At 57.9% G+C, this 18278-nt stretch overlaps 1 protein-coding gene across 2 annotated transcripts in view; it reads right to left on the minus strand.

The window, feature by feature from the left end:
• Positions 1 to 18278, minus strand: part of ZMIZ1 (zinc finger MIZ-type containing 1) — a 232661-nt gene that overhangs the window by 20414 nt on the left and 193969 nt on the right. The window contains exons 8-12 of one of the 2 annotated variants that reach the window (XM_061180012.1): positions 15478 to 15622; positions 5291 to 5405; positions 4051 to 4268; positions 2887 to 3085; positions 1615 to 1887 (exon numbers count right to left, since the gene is read on the minus strand). In XM_061180012.1, coding sequence (XP_061035995.1) covers positions 1615 to 1887; positions 2887 to 3085; positions 4051 to 4268; positions 5291 to 5405; positions 15478 to 15622 — 950 coding nt within the window. Of the gene's footprint in view, positions 1 to 1614; positions 1906 to 2886; positions 3086 to 4050; positions 4269 to 5290; positions 5406 to 15477; positions 15623 to 18278 lie in introns of both variants that reach the window. The other variant, XM_061180003.1, reaches the window with a different exon arrangement.

The raw sequence follows: 18278 nt of genomic DNA on the forward strand, positions 1-18278 counted from the left end.
CCGGTGTCGGGCATTTTGTAGCTGGGACCAGCAGTCTATGGAGGATGATTTAGTAAAGATAACTGAGAGCCTTTGGTGTGCCCTGCTGTGACGGTAAGAGCTGGGGAGCTAACACCGGTACAGGCACAGGGCTGACGTCAGGCTCATGACCGGAAATTCTGCTGCTTTTTCTGTGATCGCCTCCTTGGGTGCCAGCAGCTGAGGTTGGGCCGACAGATGCATTCCCAGCCCAGCCAGAGGGAAAGCCGGGAGTCTGAGCACAGACGGGGCTGAGAGGGCCCAGAACTCATGTGGGGGCTGTGCATGGGAGTGAGGCCCATGGGTCGAGGCCCCCCACCCCCAAGGACAGCCAGGGCCTCGGGAGCTGCCATCTTTCTCCAGCTTCTCCCTGGGCTGCTGCCCACCTGGAGGGGGTCTGGGCCTGACCCCGGCTCCTGGGTGTTTGAGGACGTCCCTGACATCTCCCCTCTTGGACCCAGGACATCCCCATCAGTGGCCAAGCCGCCTTCTAGCCCAAGTAAGGGTGGATGCTGAGGGGAAGCACATAGACCTTCAAGGAACTCAGGGTCTTTGGGCTCTAAACGCACTGGAAGCCCAAGCAGAAGGCACAGTTCTGAGATGAGGTGGAGCCAACTTGAGAAGAGGTGTGCCAGCAGAGCACTGGGTGATGCTCGGGAAGGGCTCTGTCCAGGTGAGGAATCAAGGTGGGCCTCTTGAGGAACGTGGGTAGGGGCCACGATTCTGGGGTCTCTGTGTTTTCTGCAGGTGAACTAAATCCTTACCCAGGTACCCACATAGGCCATTTGCTGCCAACCCGTTTTCTGGGTGCTCGCTGAAGACCCTGTGACACCCCCTCCAGGAAGTCCTTCTCCTGACCTCACGCTGAGTTCCACACACCCCAAGGTGCATCATTCCCTTGTGAGTTCCAGCTTAGACCTTATCTTTCCTGCTGAAGTCTTAGTTCCTGGAGGACAGGAGGTGTGGGTTTGCTTCCTTCGATCTTCACTGATCTCGCGGCTGAGGTGGCTGGGCACCCCAACGGGCAGCCTTCCTCCCGACAGAGCCCCAAGAAACATGCTGTCTGCCTTCCAGTCACTTCTCCGATGTGCACGGCCTTTAGATCTTTACAGGGTTTTGTCTCATCTCTCGCTCTTGGGTGTGAGGTGCCCTCATGTGGGTGTGAGGAATGTGGCCCCAAGGAGGTTTAGTTCCTTACCCAAAGTCGCCCAGCTAGTGTCTGTGCCAAGACAGAAGAGAGTCCTAACAGCGGCTACTGCTTGCTAAGTGCCCGCCCATGCCGGCCCAGGGCCAGGCGCTTCACGTACATCCCCTCACTCAAGACTCCCAGGCAGCCCCAGGAGGTGGGTTGGATCGTCATTGCCTTTTACAAAAGAAAAAACGGAGACTCCAGGAGGTGACGTGCCTTGCTCAAGGTCTTCTATATGGGAAATGCCAGAGCAGACCTTAAACTCAGGAGCACCTGACTCCTAAGATTCGGCCTTCTGGTCCAGGTTTCCCGAAGGTCAATCCATGCCCTTTTCAAGGAACTACCCACAGCACCTGTGTCGTCCCCACCTCCCACCCTGCCCACCGGCTGCCAGCTGTCACACTCACCTCTCCCGGGTATGGCCTCTTTATGCTCTGAATGGGAAGGGACTGGGGCCGGGGGCCCGGGTAGGTCTGCTGGGGCATCCGCTGCCCGTGTGTGCCAAAGGGGCTGATGCCGGGTGGCCGGGGTTGGTTCATGCCCATGGGAGGGCCGCTCATCCCCGAGGGCGTCATGCCAGCCGCCATGCTTGCGGGGTTCATGCTGCCCCCCATGGAGGCAGGCCCCCGAGGCCCGGGCTGGTTCATGAATTGGCTGTTATACGCCTGGGTGGGACCCATCTGGAAAGAGGAACAGACCTTCAACGGGAGAAGAAGAAAAAAAAAAAAAAAAAAAAAAAAGAATAAAATGCCACATGCATTGAAAGTGCAGGGAAGGAAGGAAGGGTGGGGGAAGTGGGGGGTTCGGGGTTGGAGGTTGGGCACTTTCCTGTGTGGCTGCAGCTGGTGACCAGGTCCCAAAGGACCACCGGCCTCGTGGGCTCACTGCTGCTCTCTGCAGGCCGCACAGGAAAGGTGCAGCCCGAGGGGTGTTACGGGGTGGGGTGCAGTCACTCCAATGCACAGGCAGAGTTTCCAGGGAGGCAGGCAAGGAACGGGAAAGAGGGTGCAGGGGTGGCGGGGGGCATGGGAGAATGGAGGTGGATAAGGATGGAGGCAAGGGCCCCTTTCCTGGAAGCCCCGGCCCCGCCCTTGTTCCTCAGCCAATGGACACACACCCTCCATCCGCAGTCTGAGGCGGCCTCGGCTCCCACCTGTGCCCACCTGCCCTGCTGTCCCCATCCTGGACTTCCCACCTCCACGCCTGTCCTGCATTTCTGCAGGGGGGCTCCCCCTCTCCTCACACCCCACCCCATCCTTCTGAAGGTCAGGGGAGCAGAGGTGGGACCTGGGCAGGATACACAGATGGGATGACTAGGAGAGCACTGGTCTTCAGAGGCCACCGGGGGGGACAGGCTGGTGACAAGGCTACTTTAGACATAGCCCGCTCTTTGGTGAGTAGAGGCCCAGATTGCAATATGGAACATCTTTCCCCATAACCAGACACACACGAGCCACCAACCCACACAGAACAAACACAAGCTCCCAAACACACCCCCACCACTCTCAACCACACTGATACGCCCACACCCTAACACACGCCCCTCCTTGTGCTTCTAAGAAAACCTAAGTGCACCCTGACGCCATCAGCTCCTCTCGGCACACAGAAACCAACACCCCAGCTCTGATCCCCGGGGCTGTCTGCTTGGCTGAGTGGCCCAGGACTAGTGTGGCCCTTACCGGTCCATACTGGTTTATATCCTTATTCTGTGTTTCTTGCAAGGCTGCCACAGTGGCCGTAGCTGTGGCCGTGGCCGTGGCCGCTGCTGCTGCTACTGCAGCTGCTGCGGCAGCGGCTGCCGGCTGAGTGAAGTCAGCGGGCGGCCTGGTGTGCGGAGGGATGCCCATGCCAGCAGGGGCATTAGGACCCCCAGGGTAACTGCGAGGGAGAGAAGAAGGGAGAGTTAGATGCTGCCCTGAATCTCAAGATGAACCCATGACACGCCCGCCTTGGGCGGGGAGGGAGAGGTCAGGCCGTTCCAGGCCCTTGTGTCCATAGCTCACAGAGCGGGGAGGTCTAGACTAAGAGCCCGGCTGGGACAGGGGCCTCCTGGGGGTTGTCAGCCCCTCGTGCCACTTGGCAACCACCAAGCCGCCAAGCTGCTGTGTTCCTGGAGCCCCACCCGGTGCTAGTCGGCGATTGCTCCTAGGCACTAGGTCATGGCGCCCTGGGCCACACCCGTCAGCCCACCTTCTGGACGACACCTAGCCTCAGAGAACCAGAGCAACCGGCCCACGGCCTCCGGCAGGGGATGGCAGGGTGGGGATGCAGCTGGGTTTCACCACGAGGCCCTACTGCGCTGACACGTGGCAGGGCTGCGGTTGGCCCCGGGGTGCCTGGCAGGGGTGAGGCCACAGGGCAGCCTTGGGCAGAGCAGGGCGGGTGGCAAGAGGAGGAATGGGGTGCCTCTGCCCCGCCCCACGCCCCTCCTTGCCCTCCCCCTGCCTTGGACCGAGGGACCCCAGCCCTGCACTTCTTCCTCCACACCAGCAGAGCAGAGCTGACCCTCCTGCCACCCAACTCTCAGCGTCTCCCAACGTATAAAGACATGACACAGAGAAGGGTCACTTGAGAAATGCAACTGCAGCCCTTCAACCCCACGGGCTTGACGGCTCTCAGAATGCACCCTGGCCGTGCAGCATCTGGCCTGCCGGCCAGCCCCCAGGACGGGGGATGACTGTGCCCCGCAGGCAGATGGGATACCTGAGGAGAAGGGGAGCGCCAGGCTCCCCATGCTTCCCAGGCCAGGAAGCACGTGCTGGGATTCACACTTGACTCCTAAGCCTGCCTGGAGGGGAAAGGCAGGGCTGATGTGCCCCTTGCGAAGGCTGCTCCCTGCTCACCTGGCCCCGAAGCCCCCGCTGCCAGGGTAGTTGGGCCGGCCGTACATGCTCTGCGGGATGTAGGGCTGAGCGGGGCCGGCCTTGGCTGAGAATTGCTGCTGCTGCCCAGCAAACTGTGGGGAGTTGAGGCCGGGGTTGCTGGTAGTCATGCCCGACGCCATGGGGTTGCCGCCTGGATTCATGGGGTTGTTGGCATTGGCCATAGGGTTCCCGAGGACCTGTGGGCAGAGAGAGGGGCTGTCACCCAAGTGGGTACCCCAGGTGGCATGGAGAGGGAAAAGGAAAAATGGCAGGGGTGGGGGTGGAGACAGACGCAAAACAGAGGAAGGACGACTGAGGAAAGGAGGAGAAAAAGGGCGGGGGGGCTTTTTAATTTCATCTGGGCACGGACGGTTGCCATAGTATATACATGACTAGAAGGGGGGTAACCCAGCCCGGAAGCAGGCAGCGGAGATGAGCACTGCAGCCTGTGATGGAAGGAGGTGAGGCTGGTCCAGCACCAGGTGGCAGGTGGGAAATCTCTGGACTTCTCTCAGCCCTCCTGCCCTGCAAAGCCATCTGGATGCCCAAGGGTCAAGCCACACAGAGGCCCTGGGCTGCTGCTCTGTGAGGGCAAAGAGAAGCCCAACCTACCAGCTCTAGAGGGCGGCAGGGTCCTGGCCGAGGGGCTCCCTGTGGCCCGAGACCACAGGTAAGCGCACTGGCTCCCTCCAGGGCGGCAAGCGGCCCTGAGCCTTTCATGTGGCCATGGCAGAGGCCCAGTAGCAGGGAGAGGAAGGAGTGGAGGAAAGAGGAAGGAACAAGAGCGGGAGGCAGGGTTGACTAGGGATGTGGAGTGGAGTTTGTCACAAGTTTTAGGCTCAATCAGGGTCAGAGACCCCAGGTGTTGGAGCCCTGAGGCCAATAATACCCAGGAAGTTCTCCTGTTTATCCAACCAAAGTAAATGCAGGTCAGGAAAGAACCCCTTGTTGTGTGTCAGGTGAAAAACATTCCCTCAGGAAGGCCCTAGGGTTGGGGCAGTGCACAGGGGCCAGGGGCCATCCTCCTGGGGCAGGTGTGGACCCATCCTGGGTAGAGGTGTGTCCACAGCTGGGTGTGCCCTGAAAGCTGGTCTTTCCAGCCGGGGAGAGCTTGGGAGAGTGAGCAGGGCTAGCACGGCATGGTGACCCGAGGGCCTCAGGGTTCGAGGGATGACCCCGCCTGGTAGGGGCTGTTGCTGGGGGGAGGACAGGCTCTTACCTGGCTCTGGGATGTGTTGGTCACTCCCCAAACCGTGGTGACCACGGAGAGGGAGCCGGGAGGCTGGTTGGTGTTCTGCTGCCAAGGGACAGAGTCATAGGGGAACGACCCATCACTGCAGAGGGAGACAGGGTGGGGATCCTCAGGGGCTGCAGACACAGGTGCAGACGGAGGCATGCCCCATCTACTAACCCCACCATGCTCTGCGGCTCCCAGCCAAGCCCAGGTGACCCCCATTCTCAGTCCGTTCTGGATCCCCTAGGCCTGGCATGGTGTCCAATGCAGAACAGGTGCACCTTGTAAGGTGACCGATCGTATGACAGCGACCTCTCCCCCCATCACTGTGGACGTGCCACCCCCACGGCTGTCTGTCTCACCTTAGCCCAAGTCCACAGGCCATGCTACAGAGGAAGAGAGACCTGCAGGCTCAATCTAAGCTCTGCCTTCGACCATGCTCTGCTCTAAGTGGCTCTCCAGAAACAGTTTTGGTTCCTCCGCACCAGCTTCCCCTCAAAGCTACCCCGTCCTTTCTCAGAAAAGGTCCGAAGGGCTCCAGTCTAAGTCTCAGCTCTTCCCCTTCCTCCTGACCCCTCAGAGTGAGGTGGCCGCCCTGCCCGGCTGATTTGGTCTTTGCAAGGAGCCTCCTTATGTCAGGTTTTCTTCCTGGATGACAGGTAGTGGCCTACCTGCTGTGCTTCCTCCCCTGCTCCCACCCCGATCTCTCGCGCACCTCCCTGCCAAGCCAATCTCCTTCAAACACCTAAGACACTCGGCACAATCAAAGACCTTCCTTCAATGGCTTCCAGTGTTTACACACAGAGTCCAAACTCACACAGCAGAATGGTTTACCCCATTGCTAATCCCACCCTACCCTGCTTCCCATCTTGGTTCCCACCTCTCTGGGAGCCCCTGGCCCCAGCTGTTCCCCCAGTCTCCTCTGTAGTCCCAGCAGTACCCACCTTGTTTGATGACATCTCCCGAGGAGCCCCCAAAGATCAGAAGGCCCGACGCCCAGCCCTGCATACCATAAGTGCTCAGAGATGGCTTTCTATTAGTTGCCATGGTACAGATGGAGAGTGAGGTCCAGCAGACCCCAGGGAGAGGAGCAGGGGCACAGGCTTGAGAAGGAGCCAGCGAGGTCACAGTATAAAGAACCTGCCAGGGGTGCCAGCCCCCAAGGAGTGCTGGGCTTGGGCTTCCTCTCCCCTGGAGCCGGTCCTGCGCCGACTCCCCAGCACCTCTTACCGAGAGAAAATCCCAGACACGGCCCCAGAAAGAGCAGAAAAGCAGAGCACTCACATCTGTGCTACCACCTCTGCCCACGGCATCCCGACGGGGGTGAGGCCTGCAAGGCAGCACTGCTGGGTAGCCGGGGAGTGGGGGCAGGTGGGAGAAGGGGCTTCTGGAGGAGGGTGGCTTGGTAGGAAAGCACCTCGTGCCTCTGTCTGACTTGTGCCTTCATCACAGGAAGTCAGCAGAAGGCAAAAGCTGACTCATACCCCAGCCGAGCAGCCAGCCCAAGCCCTAGAGGTCGGGGCAACTGGGAATGGAGGTGTGGGGAGCCAGCCCAGAGGTCAGACTTCCAGGAAGGAGGCGCAGGACTGCACGACAGGTGGGCAGAGGGGCGCCGGGGGTCTGAGCCTTGTGCCCTGCTCCTTGCCAGGCGGGGCCCTCGGTCAAGTTGGGTCAGACTGGAGGGAGGACCGTGTCACTGACTGCCCATGCTTGCTTGCTGCCCCCTTGCCTGGACACCCTCTCTGCTTGGCCAGCCCCTGGTTTCCTTCCTGTCTCTGCTCAGAAGTCACCTCACCGGAGCGGCTGTCCTGACCTCCTGGGAGAAGAGGACCCCCTAGCCCCAATCCCTTTTCCTCTCACTCTGGCCTTTTTTTGGTACTGTGGGTACAAGTCCTGCACCTGCCCCTCCCTGGCTCAGGGCCCCGGCGCAAGTTTCCGAGCCTGTGCGCACTCAGTCTCCTCATTTGTTAAATGGGCATAAGAACAAGACACTCCCACCCCCGCTCTACTCTGTGTCTTCAAACTGCAGGTCATGACACAAGAGTGCGCTGTGACACTGAACCATGAGGGGGAAAAAAGAGGGAATAAAACAGAAAGTAATCAAGTGTGAGCACATAGTAAGGAGGAATATCATCCCTCGAACTGACTTCTTGATGTTATACACGAGCACACGTGTGCCCTGGGTCTCGGGGTAAATGTGCGCATTACTGTGGATCTCAGGCCGGCTAGCCTGAACATGGGCCTCTGTGGCCTAAGTCTGACGCGGCTCAAAGAGGAGACTGCAGACAAAAAGGCTTTCTTAACTGGAAAGTGACACAGGCTTTAGCATTACTCATGATTTCTGGGGGGAAACAGCAGGCCTAGAACTGCGGGGAGAGCAGCTGTCCTCAGGGAACCAGCCTGACCGCCCCCTGCCTCTGCAGGCCAGATGTGATGTGGGTCAGTGGAAAGGGGGTGAGGCCCAGGTGCACAGGCCAAAGGTGACCGGCAGCTCACACGCTCTGCATCTGGGGGCACTGCTGGGGGGCCTGGGAGCCCAGAGAGCCCGGATGGGGCAGAGAAGCACAGGAAAACAAGCAGGGCCTGCTCCTCAGCGCAGCTGGGCTGGAAGAAGCCCCGCTCTCCCAGGAGGTCACTGGGGACCCGGGGGGCACCACCTGGTCCCAGGGCTGGCATGCCAGTCTCACAGGGAGGCCCTGCAGGCTATGGTTTTAAACAACAAAGAGGATACCCTGGACACCCGCCCTCCTTCGGGGCCCTCACCTTAGGTGTGCCTGGACTCAACACAGGACCCCAGCAACTGAGCAGAGCTTAGGCCCTAGTCTGTCCTCTCTCCCCAGAACTCCTGCCCCATAAGCTCCCACCAACCCTCCAGGCTGAGGTCTGGTTCCGGCCGAGGTGCACGCCTGGCAGGCTCAGGAAGTAGAGCCCCCCCGGGAGCCCCTCCGAGCCTGGCGGGGACCCACAGCTGCTGCCTCACCTCCTCAGGCGGGGAGGTCCCAGCTCCCTGGGATACAGGCCCTCGAGCAAGCTCCCAACTGCCCTGCAGCTCGTGGGTGGGCCTTGTGGGCGGAAACCGGCTCCTTCCTGTTTTGTCCCCTCCGCCCCAAGCTCAGTGAGAAGCAAACTTAACCCAGGTTCCCAAACTGGGCATTCCGCTGTCTGGCTGGACGATTCACCCCAGAGCCCAGGTGCACACCCGGCGTGTGCGGGGTACACGTACGTGTGTGCGTGCGCACACAGGCCCCGCTGGCACGATGCTCTCCACGCGTGCGGGGGGAGACGGGCACATGCGTGTAGGGTGGTCTCGGGGACCTGCTCGCCCCCACGCGCACCTGCTGCAAAAGCAGAAGTGGCAGCCGCACCGACAGGGCTGTGACTCATCTCCTGGGGAGACGGCTCCTGCTGGCACGGAAAAGGCACTCGCCCCCATGGGCCCACGGTGGCAGTCAGCCCTGCCGACGTCTCTGCCCAGACTCAGACACTGCTGTCGGGCGGGGCTGCCTGGCTCCCGGTGCCCGAGGATCAAGGACCAGCCAGGCTCTTGGGCCCTACCAGGGTGGGAGGGGCTCGGGGTGCTGAAGAGGAGGCCTAGGGGCTTAGGGGTGGCCGGAGGCTGTGTCCCTCCTCTGCAAGTACTATTTCCCCAGCAGACATGCTCAGGCCAGGTCAGAGGTCCCTGGCATTTCAGCGCTGTCCACTGGGAACCACTTCCCTCCACCTGTCCATACCTGGTTCAGAGGGAGGCCAGCACCCCTGGGATCTAAGAACCCACTCTTAGTAGTCCTGCCCAGCTCTGCACACCTGCAATCCAGCATGGTCTGGTCTCATGCCACAAGCCACACCCAGCCACAGTCCTGTCCAGCCAAACCTGCCCCAAGAATCCTGTTCCACCTACAGAGGCACCAGTGCCAGAAGCCACTAGGATTCTCAGCAGTGTTCTACCTGCCAAGCAACTCCCAACACAGGGGCAGCTGCTTCCCTACCTCTGTGCCTCTTCTCGGCCTGGGATGCTTCGTCCTCACCCTGAAAGATGCCACGCATCCTTTCCAGGCTCCTCTTCCAAAGGCTACCTCTTCCAGGAAGCCCTCGCCCCATCCACTGGCCTGAACTCCACTTTCTCCTCACATTTCTGGGGCCCAAGTGGGAGCCTGAGCGAAAGCCCTCCTGCCTTTTTCTTTCTGCCCCAGGAGCCCCAGATTCTCCGGCTACCTGTGCCTGGCATGATGTCTTCACACACCTGCAGGGCTCAGGAAGCTTCTAATAAAAGCGCCAGAAAGAAACACCACCTCTCTGTGCTTGACCTCAGAGGGATGCCTTAGAATGAATGAATGCATTCATTCATTAAGCCTGACTGCTGACCACCTACAGTGTGCTTGTGACCACATGAGCACCAGCACCCAGGAAGCGAGAGGTCCTGCCCTCTAGGGAGGGGGACAGAGGAAAGCTAATGAAGTGGCTACTCACTCTCACTATGCCTCAGTGTGCCATCCCTCTCCACACCCAGGGATGAGAAGAGCCCCTCACTCAGAGGGCGGTCATGAGGATTAGGTGACCTCACATGGGTAAGGCAAGGCCTAATACACCCGGGTACCCTGGAACTACTGGCTGCTGTTACCATTGTTATGATTCATTGAGTGGCTTCTACATGTAAGCAACTGTGTGAAGTGACTTTCACACAAGAACTCATTTAATCCCTTGAAGTGGGCTCAACAGACACATGTCTTAGGATCTGAGGCTCCCAGGCTCCCAGAGGTAGTCAAGGATAAGGTCGACAGTGGGCCTGGCCACTGTCCCAGGGAGCTTAGGGTCCAGTAAGGTGGCGCTTCCCTGTACAAAGATGGCGATAATGCAAGGAAGCATCCATTACAAAGGCCATCTAGAAGTCCACGAGAACTCCAAGAAGGGGCATAACTTCCTAAAAGTTCTTGGGGAAGTCAGCCAGTGAAGGCACACAGGAGACGTAAGTTATGCTTCAAAGACTGGCTGCAGACAAAACCCAAATAGTGTCCCAGGAAAAAACACTTTATACATCAAATCACTAGCTTTGGCCTGGACTGAGTATATTGGCAAATATTCAAGGACCCTGACTAAACATTTTTTAAGCTAATATTCAAATGGCAGAGGGAGGCCTCAAAGCACAGTGGTTAACTATCTGGGCTCTGAACTTAGATTCTTTGGGGTCAAACCTTGGCTCTTATAGGCCACTGATGATTTCTATGACCTGAGCCGTGTTACCTAAGTCAGCCTCAACTTTCTTATCTGTAAAGTGGGACTAATACTAATATTCTTAGGATGAAACATAAAAATACAGGTAAAATTTTGCACAGTGCCTGGCAGACAGTCTCTGCTTAACTGTACCTATACTTTTCTCTCCATTTCTCCAGCTCAATTGGGGTGTAGGTACCCATATTTACTTGATGATACAGTGATGGTGCTTAGAAGTTTTGCAAATAGGCTATCAATGGGAGGGGGTGTTATTATCATTCCTGCCTGTTGAACATATGTTCCAAGCCTCTGAGGCTTTCCTTAGTGTTCCTCTGCCTTCCTTTCTCTCATAAACTCCTATCTATACTTCAGAGCCCAGCCTGGATGCTCCCTTTTGTGACTCTCCTAAGCAGACCACCAACGGCATTTTACTCTGTTCCCTCAGCACTTCTTTTCATATATTTTACAAAGAGCTCTTCACACTGCAGTTACAACAGACGGTTTACATGTCTGTTTGCCAGCCCCATAGGCACTGACCGATGTTTGCTAAATATGAGAAAATGAGTAAAGAGGGAGTGATGATTCCTGGTTCCTGGGCACCTCCTGTGAAAGTGTCTACACAGACATTCATGGAGGGAAGCGGGAGGGAGGGCTGCGTTATTTCTTCCCTTGCACTTCTCACAGCCACTTTATTTGGGAGAAATAACAAATTCCTATTAAGGGTATCGTCAGACCTTAATTAATTTCCCTCATCCGGCTCTATTGGTCCCGTCTCTGCGCAAGGCTGTGGTGTTACCACTAATGACACACCAAGCCAGTGAGGAGCTGACGCTCCCACCATCTTTAATTTAGGGGGACCATTAGCAGCGCTCTCCATCATCACAATTAGTGGGGACCGCTTCCTTCCCTCCCTGTGGTGAAACTCAGAGAGGAACTGGTGCAGCTAACTGCGTATTAGAGGGTTTTAAATTTTTTCAAGAGGAAGGAGGAAAGGAAAAGATCCTTGCATCTTGGCAATCTGGAACTGATGGATTTATAGATCCTTCAGTCTCCCTTTCATTGCTTTTTTTTTTTTTCCTGGGGGCAAGAAGAGGGGTCAATTACAAACTGAGCTTTCGGTGTGGCTGTACAAAAAAGAGCTAAAAATGAAAAGCGGTGAAGGTGGTGTGATGGGACCAAGGAAAGAAGAGGACCGGCAGTCAGTTTTGCTTGATCCCTTCTTTGTTGGTTGACCGTGAATGAGCACATCTGAGTCTGATGGCCCCAGGCTGAGGGTTCAGAGAATAATGACTCGTCCACGGGGCTCCCTGTGTCCAGGCCTGGCAACAAGCGTGTTGTAAGTCCTGTGCTGCTGTTATTCCATTGCTACACATGAGGAAACGGAGGTAGAGAGAGGATACACAGCTGCCCATAGTGACCCAGCGAGAAGATGGCAGAGCTGAAACTCGATGCCAGGCAGCTTGGCTCCAGGGCCTGTACCCTGCCTGCTATACAGAGTGGAGCACAGGGCCCTGCTCAGGACTGGAGGGGAGCACAGGGCCGTGCCCAGAATCCGAGGGGAGCCTCAAGGCCCCTCCCAGGAACCTCTCCTCTGGGGGTTGCAAATCCCTCACCTGGAGGGGAAGGGTGGCACCCCTTGGTCTTGGAGGCTTCCCCAGCTCTAGTAGACTTTGACTGTAATCAAATTAAGAGTATAAACAAGATTTATTAGGCTTTCCATTAGTGTTGTAGCACTGATTTGCACATGGACAATGTGCTAATCACAAATGGCTTTTTCAGCCACTCACTAAAAATCTGGGAGAAGGCAGAAATATTTGTTGGCAACAAGTCTGGGTCACTGCAGGGACTATGAAGGGATCCTGCTGCCTGGCCGCAGGCCCGAGGCCCCTTCCTGCCCTGGGCTGGCCTCTCCCGGCCTCCCTTCTCCTGTGCGGTGCTCTGCGTACCTCTATAAAGTGGGAGGATGGCACACCGACGGCTCAGTGGTCAGGACCAGACGGGGACAAGCCCACAGGCTGCTCCACAAACCATAGAGCGCGAGCCAAACGTGTGGGTACCCAGGATTCCTCCTAACCGCTGGCACGCTCAGAAGCTGGCTCCAGAGGTCATGGGCACAGGCCCCAACTCACAGACTGATGCTGTGGGGCCGACCTCCATGGCCTGTAATGGATGTGACCGTGATGCCTGAACTATAGAAATACAACAGTCACAGCCTCCCAGCCCACCGGCCTGGGGCTTCAGGCATCCGGGCTCCCTCACCCTCTCCTGTTGGCTTGTCCTCAGAACCTTCAGACAAGGACCCCTGAGTCTTGGAATAGCCGCACACCTCCGAGCACCAAATCCTGAACACGCAGGGTCCCTAAGCTCACCCCCCGCCTGAGGTCTCCTTAATGAAAGGGGAAGAGAAGCTTCCTTCCTCCAAGTCATTCAATACAGCTATGGAGGAGGGCGGGCAGAAGACTTTCCTAGCTGTGACAGTATTTGACTTTCTCTTCCACCTTCTTTCCTTCTTGTTTGGGAAATTACATGAGGGACTTAGAAGGTGATGCACCCCACTGGAGTTTCTCTGGAAATGAGGGACTCCCCACCTTGGGGAAATGCATGAAGTTACAGGTAGAGAGCAGCCGATCTCTAATCACAGGCCACAATGTGCCCTCGGAACAGCCCTGGTCTGAATGGACATGGGTTGTGCCTTGTTCAACAGATGATACTTCCTTCTGGTCTCAACTGTCCCACTATAAATCGGGAAATAGGGCGAGGTGTGGATTAGGATCGGGTTAATGACCAGATACCACGTCACTGGTCTTGAATGGCTAGTGGGAGGGTGAAGGGCAGAGTGCTGTGTGTGGGTCAGCGCCCTGCCCCTTCCGGGCTGTGCGTTCTTAGGCAAGTCACTGTCCTGCTCTGGGCATTTCCCTTCCAGTTCTGCCCTTGGGGTGTAGGATACGGTCCAGAATGCCTGTCACCTTGCTGTGTTGTTACCCATCAACACTTAGCGAGTCTTCCAATGCGCACAGCTCTCCCTTCTCTGAGAGGCCACCTGCTTCGCCCTCTCTAGCACTCCATGGGCACGTACAGGGGGCTGAAGCGGGGGGTGGGGGGGTGGTGGCAGGGCACTGGGTACCAGCCAGTGGCTCTTTAGCCCATAGCATTTCTTGGGAAAGCCAGTTCGAACTCATAGGATGCCATCTGCCCAGCTTCCAGCCCAAGTCCTTCAAGGTCAAGGCCCATATCCTCTGGGCCTCTTGACTGTCTCACCCTGGCCATCTTCCTCCTAGAGAACCCCAAAGCCAACCTGTCTGTCACTCACCCTAACCCTGCCTCCATCTGCCAGCTCTCAATTTTGCCTCACTGAGTCTTATTTCCCCAACCAGTGAGAGTCAGCTCCTGCAGCAGAGACACCCTTCATCTGTTTAACCCTAGGACCAGGCAGTCTCATGCTTCCAGCTCAACTCAGCAGAGACCTGGCCAAGGGCTGGCTGCGGTCACGGCCAAGCGGGTCTGTGTCAGGTCCCCGGAGGGGCTGGCCTGCCATCAGAGGCAGCTTTACTGAAATGACCTGGAGGAGGGATGGCTGAGAAGGACATGAGACGTGGGAGGATGAGAGGCAGGATGACTCTGTCAGGATGGAGAGTTAAGAAGCTAAAAGGTAACAAGGGTAAATGCAAAGTGTGTAGCTTGGGTTGCACTCAGCCACAGCCTGTACTCAGCGGCTGGGCAGCAGTTCGGCTGGAGAAGACCTGTGGCTTTTTAGCTGAGCAGGGGGCAAGAGGGGGAAGGTGGACGGAGGAGGGTTTTGCCTCTCTAGAGCAGTGGTTCTTAACCACAGGTGATACCTCCACCTCCCAAATGTGTGAGAGTCCTTTAGCAATGCCTGGGGGTCACTAGGAGAATCGAGTGGGCAGGGACCAAGACATGACATGCCCCGCAAACCCCTGCACCATAAAAAACTACTCTGGCCCAAATGCCAACAGTACCCTGTCCTCAGAAACACCCACAGAAGGGGGCTGTTCTAAGCATCAGAGCTGTCAGAGTCCTGACCGAGGGCATAACGAGGCAGTGACCCTGAGAAGGGTCTGACCGAGGCAGGGAACCAGCCACATGTTGGGGGCCATCCTGCTCGGGCAGCTGCTGGACCGAAGAACTCTAAGTTCCCTTCTGGCTCCAAGAATCAACTGCCTCTAATTCGATTTACAAAGCGTGGCCAGTACCAGACTTCCCGGCAGCGCCTCGATGGTGGGACCCAGGTGTCCTGCAGCGCGCTCTGGGCACAGTGAGAGCAGACAGCATGACAGGCCCCGTTGTTCCAGGGTCAGCCCGCAGAGCGCTCGGAGAGAACATCCCCAGCTCAGCGAGGGACGTGGAGATAATGAACTGGGGCACTTGCCGGTCCTGACCACGTGCTTCTTCTGAGGCTGGTGAAGGGCAGACTGGACAGTTCCTCAGTGCCTGATGGCCTCTGCCAAGCCCAGTCCCACCTGTGATGCTGGGTTTCTGGTGGCCCTGCCCAGTGCTGATGGCCCAGCCACACTCGGCTCCTGTCTGGACGGCCTGGGCTGTGACCACCAGCCCGGTGACCTTCCTGAGCCCCTTCCAGCCCTGCCTAAGACCCTGCTTAGGAAAGAGGGAAGGCTCCGGGTTCAGGAAGGCTAACTTTCTGCCAAAAGTCTAGAACCTGAAGAAGAGACAGCCCTCCACCAAAGGGACAAAGCAGTCAGGCTGGGTAAGCCCCGAGCTTTCAGCCTCTGTTTGGATGGGGGAGAAACAGCGCTCACCCACGAGGATTTAAAACACGACAATTGCATTTTAGAAAACGTACTATCCTCCCGGCTGTTCAGGGGCACCCACCCCAGTTCTCCCACCTGAGGGGCATTTCCAAGGAGACCTGGGGGCCTGAAGGGGGGCTGTCCAGCATCCACCCAAGTGGGCCCCGGCCCCACCCCTGGTGGCGCATGCCCACTCACCTGTGCGACAGAGTGGGTTTCATGGAGCTCATGGAGTTGAGGGGAGGCTGCATGGGGAGTTTCCCAGGGGGGTCGCTCTGGCGGCTCTTCTGATGTCGGAGCAGCAGCAGGCGGCCGAGCTCCTCGCACCAGGAGGACAGCAGGGCTGCAAGGAAGGACGGGATGGTCAGCAGGCTCCTCGGCCACCTCACTCTGTGCCCAGCCCACCTCACCCACCCAGACTGGGTGCTCCTGACGCTGGCTTCGCCTCCACCTTGGTGTGACACCAGGAGAGTCACTAAGCCTCCTCAGGAGGCCTCAGTGTTCTCACCTGTATAGTGGGGCTAACACACCTAAAGGAAGGAGGACTGAAAAGCTGCTGTTACTGGAGGAGTAGATCAGAGGAGGGCTGATCGCAACGGCAAAGAGGAGAGAGTCAAGACAACAGAGCAGACAGCAGAGGCGGTGCCAAGGGGAGACCGGAGAGGGGAAGGGTCAAGCACAGACCTGTGCCCTGGGCCCAGGTCAGGAACTGCTGGCCGCCCCCGGACGTCTCAGTGAAGCCCACCCCCCTTGGACTCTGGACAATGGGCTCAACATGGCTTCCTCCCCATGGGTGGGACCCCAAATCACAAGGTTTAAACAAAATCCGGATCCTTCCTGGAACCTGTTGACATTCCCAGGAGTGCCTGCGGGGTCCTCCCTGACACTCCTCCCCCAAAAGTGCCCTGCTCGCTGAGCACGTGTGCACCCACCTTCCGGTCAGACCTGCGACTGGTCCCTGCACTGCTGGGCACAGATGCTTGAAAGGACAAAGGATTTCCAGGGCAGAGAGTGGCCCAGGGGTGGGGCAGGGGATGAGCTAGAGTCTGCCAGGGGCACCAAAGGCAGGAGCACAGGAGAACCCTCCACATCCAGGCTTAAGGAGGCCTTGGAAACCAGGAGAAAAGCAACCGCAATGAACTGGGTGCTGGGAGACTTTCTTTCATCCTGAACTGTGCCGGTGCGGCCACCAGAGGCCAAAAGCACCCTCAAGGTCAGTGTTTCTGGCCAGTCCTTCCAAAGTGCATATGGGAGCTGAGGTTTGGGGAAGAAGTCAGGAGTCAGGAAGGCTGGGCTGTCACCACCTCGCTGTGTGACCCTTAGGAGCTCACAGACCCTCTCTTGGCCTCAGTTTGCTGGCAGGGAAAGAGGAGTAATGACCCTTGCCCTGCCTTTCCTCCAGGGCTGTGGTCAGGGGCAGGAGGGGAAACTGCGGAGACTGTGGAAGCAAAAAGGGTTGATCACAGCCCAGCCAATGCTTCACTCCTGCCATGAGTAATCAGCCAGACTGATCTGATAGTTCTGGAAGGCGTCGACCTGGTCAGGCAACCAGGAGCCTTTTGAACCAGGACTGCTCAGCCACTTGGTTGGATGCAGAGCCCACTGGCTTGTTTCCAGGGTCTCCCATCTGGACGCTGTACAACATGCTCCTGTGTCCTTTTCTCGAATCCACCCCATGTGATGCAGGATATCAGCTCTTATCCCCATCCACAGATGAGCGGACTGCTTCACTGCTCAGGCAGGTGAAGTCACTCGCTCACAGTAACCACAGTCAGAGAGCGGCAGACACACAGATGGTGCCCCTGTTGCACATCCTGGTGGTGAAGCCCAAGGCTGAACCAGAATGTGGGGGAGGAGATGAAACTCTGCAAAAGGCCAAAACCAAGAGGTCATGGTCTCTAGCCCCTCTGATTCAATGAGAAACGCTTCGGGCCTCATCTGAATCACACCCCTTACCTCGTTCAGCAGGCACTGGGGGAAGACGCACAGACACACAAGGCCCCGGGGTGGCAGCACAGGGCTGCCACTTCAAACCGCTCAGATCCTGGATAGGCTGCCCCATCAGCCCAAGGCCCCGAGAGGCAGGGCTGGCGACCCTCTAAGACCCTGCCAGGCTCTGCCCGTGCCCATGGCCCAGGCAATCTCTGTCACGAGTGCAGAGTGAGTGGGGCCCAGCATCTTCAGGAGCAGCAGGTTCTTTCCTGCCCCTCACTTGGTGGGCAGGGGCTAGGAGGCAGATTTTAGGACTAGCAGGAGAACCCCGTCCATTGAGTCCTGCTGAGAGCTGGCTGGGAGGGAGGTGCCCATGTCCCCAGAGGTCTGCTGGGGACCAAAGGACAAAAGAAGGGCTTTTTGTGAGAATGGGGTGGGGTGGTGAAGGGTCCCGCCGGGGTCACCAGGTGTGCAAAAATGCTCAACCAAAGAGGCACGCGAGGCTGAGATACAGCCTGTGCCCTTCCCAACAGGGCACCTGTTTCTCCCTCCAGGAGGGGGTGCCAGTGGGCGAGCTGCGTCTTAAAAGCTGTGTCCTGCCCCTCTCTGTGGGCCTCACCATACCACCACCTGCACAGGGAGGAGGGTGCCAGAGAGGAGCGGCACCACCCCCCGGCGTGTGTCTACCCAGAAACCGTGGCAAAACGCCCCTGAAGCGGGTGCCCAGCACACATCTGCCGCAGCTGGAGGGAGAAGCAGCCTATTCAGCGAGGCTGGAACAAACAGAAATGAATTTCCAGATTGCGCCATTCTTCTCCCAGGCCCCTAGTTACCGCTTCTTGTGCGGGGGGGCACCGGGCATCTGGAAACTCATTTGCACGCCAAGCACGAGGCCCGGCGGATCACAGCGATGGAGGGATCGCTCGGCTGCCAGCACAAAGGATGGCCGCAGATGGTGCCGCCTGCTGCCCGCCCTGCCCACAGCCACCCCTCCCAGCCCGCGCTCCTCCTGGGGCCAACACGCCATGGGAGGGGATGGGGGCACAGTGGGGGCATTCAGAGCTTTC

The sequence above is a fragment of the Eubalaena glacialis genome, chromosome 1, assembly GCF_028564815.1.
Source record: "Eubalaena glacialis isolate mEubGla1 chromosome 1, mEubGla1.1.hap2.+ XY, whole genome shotgun sequence".
In the NCBI taxonomy this organism is placed as follows: Eukaryota; Metazoa; Chordata; class Mammalia; order Artiodactyla; family Balaenidae; genus Eubalaena; species Eubalaena glacialis.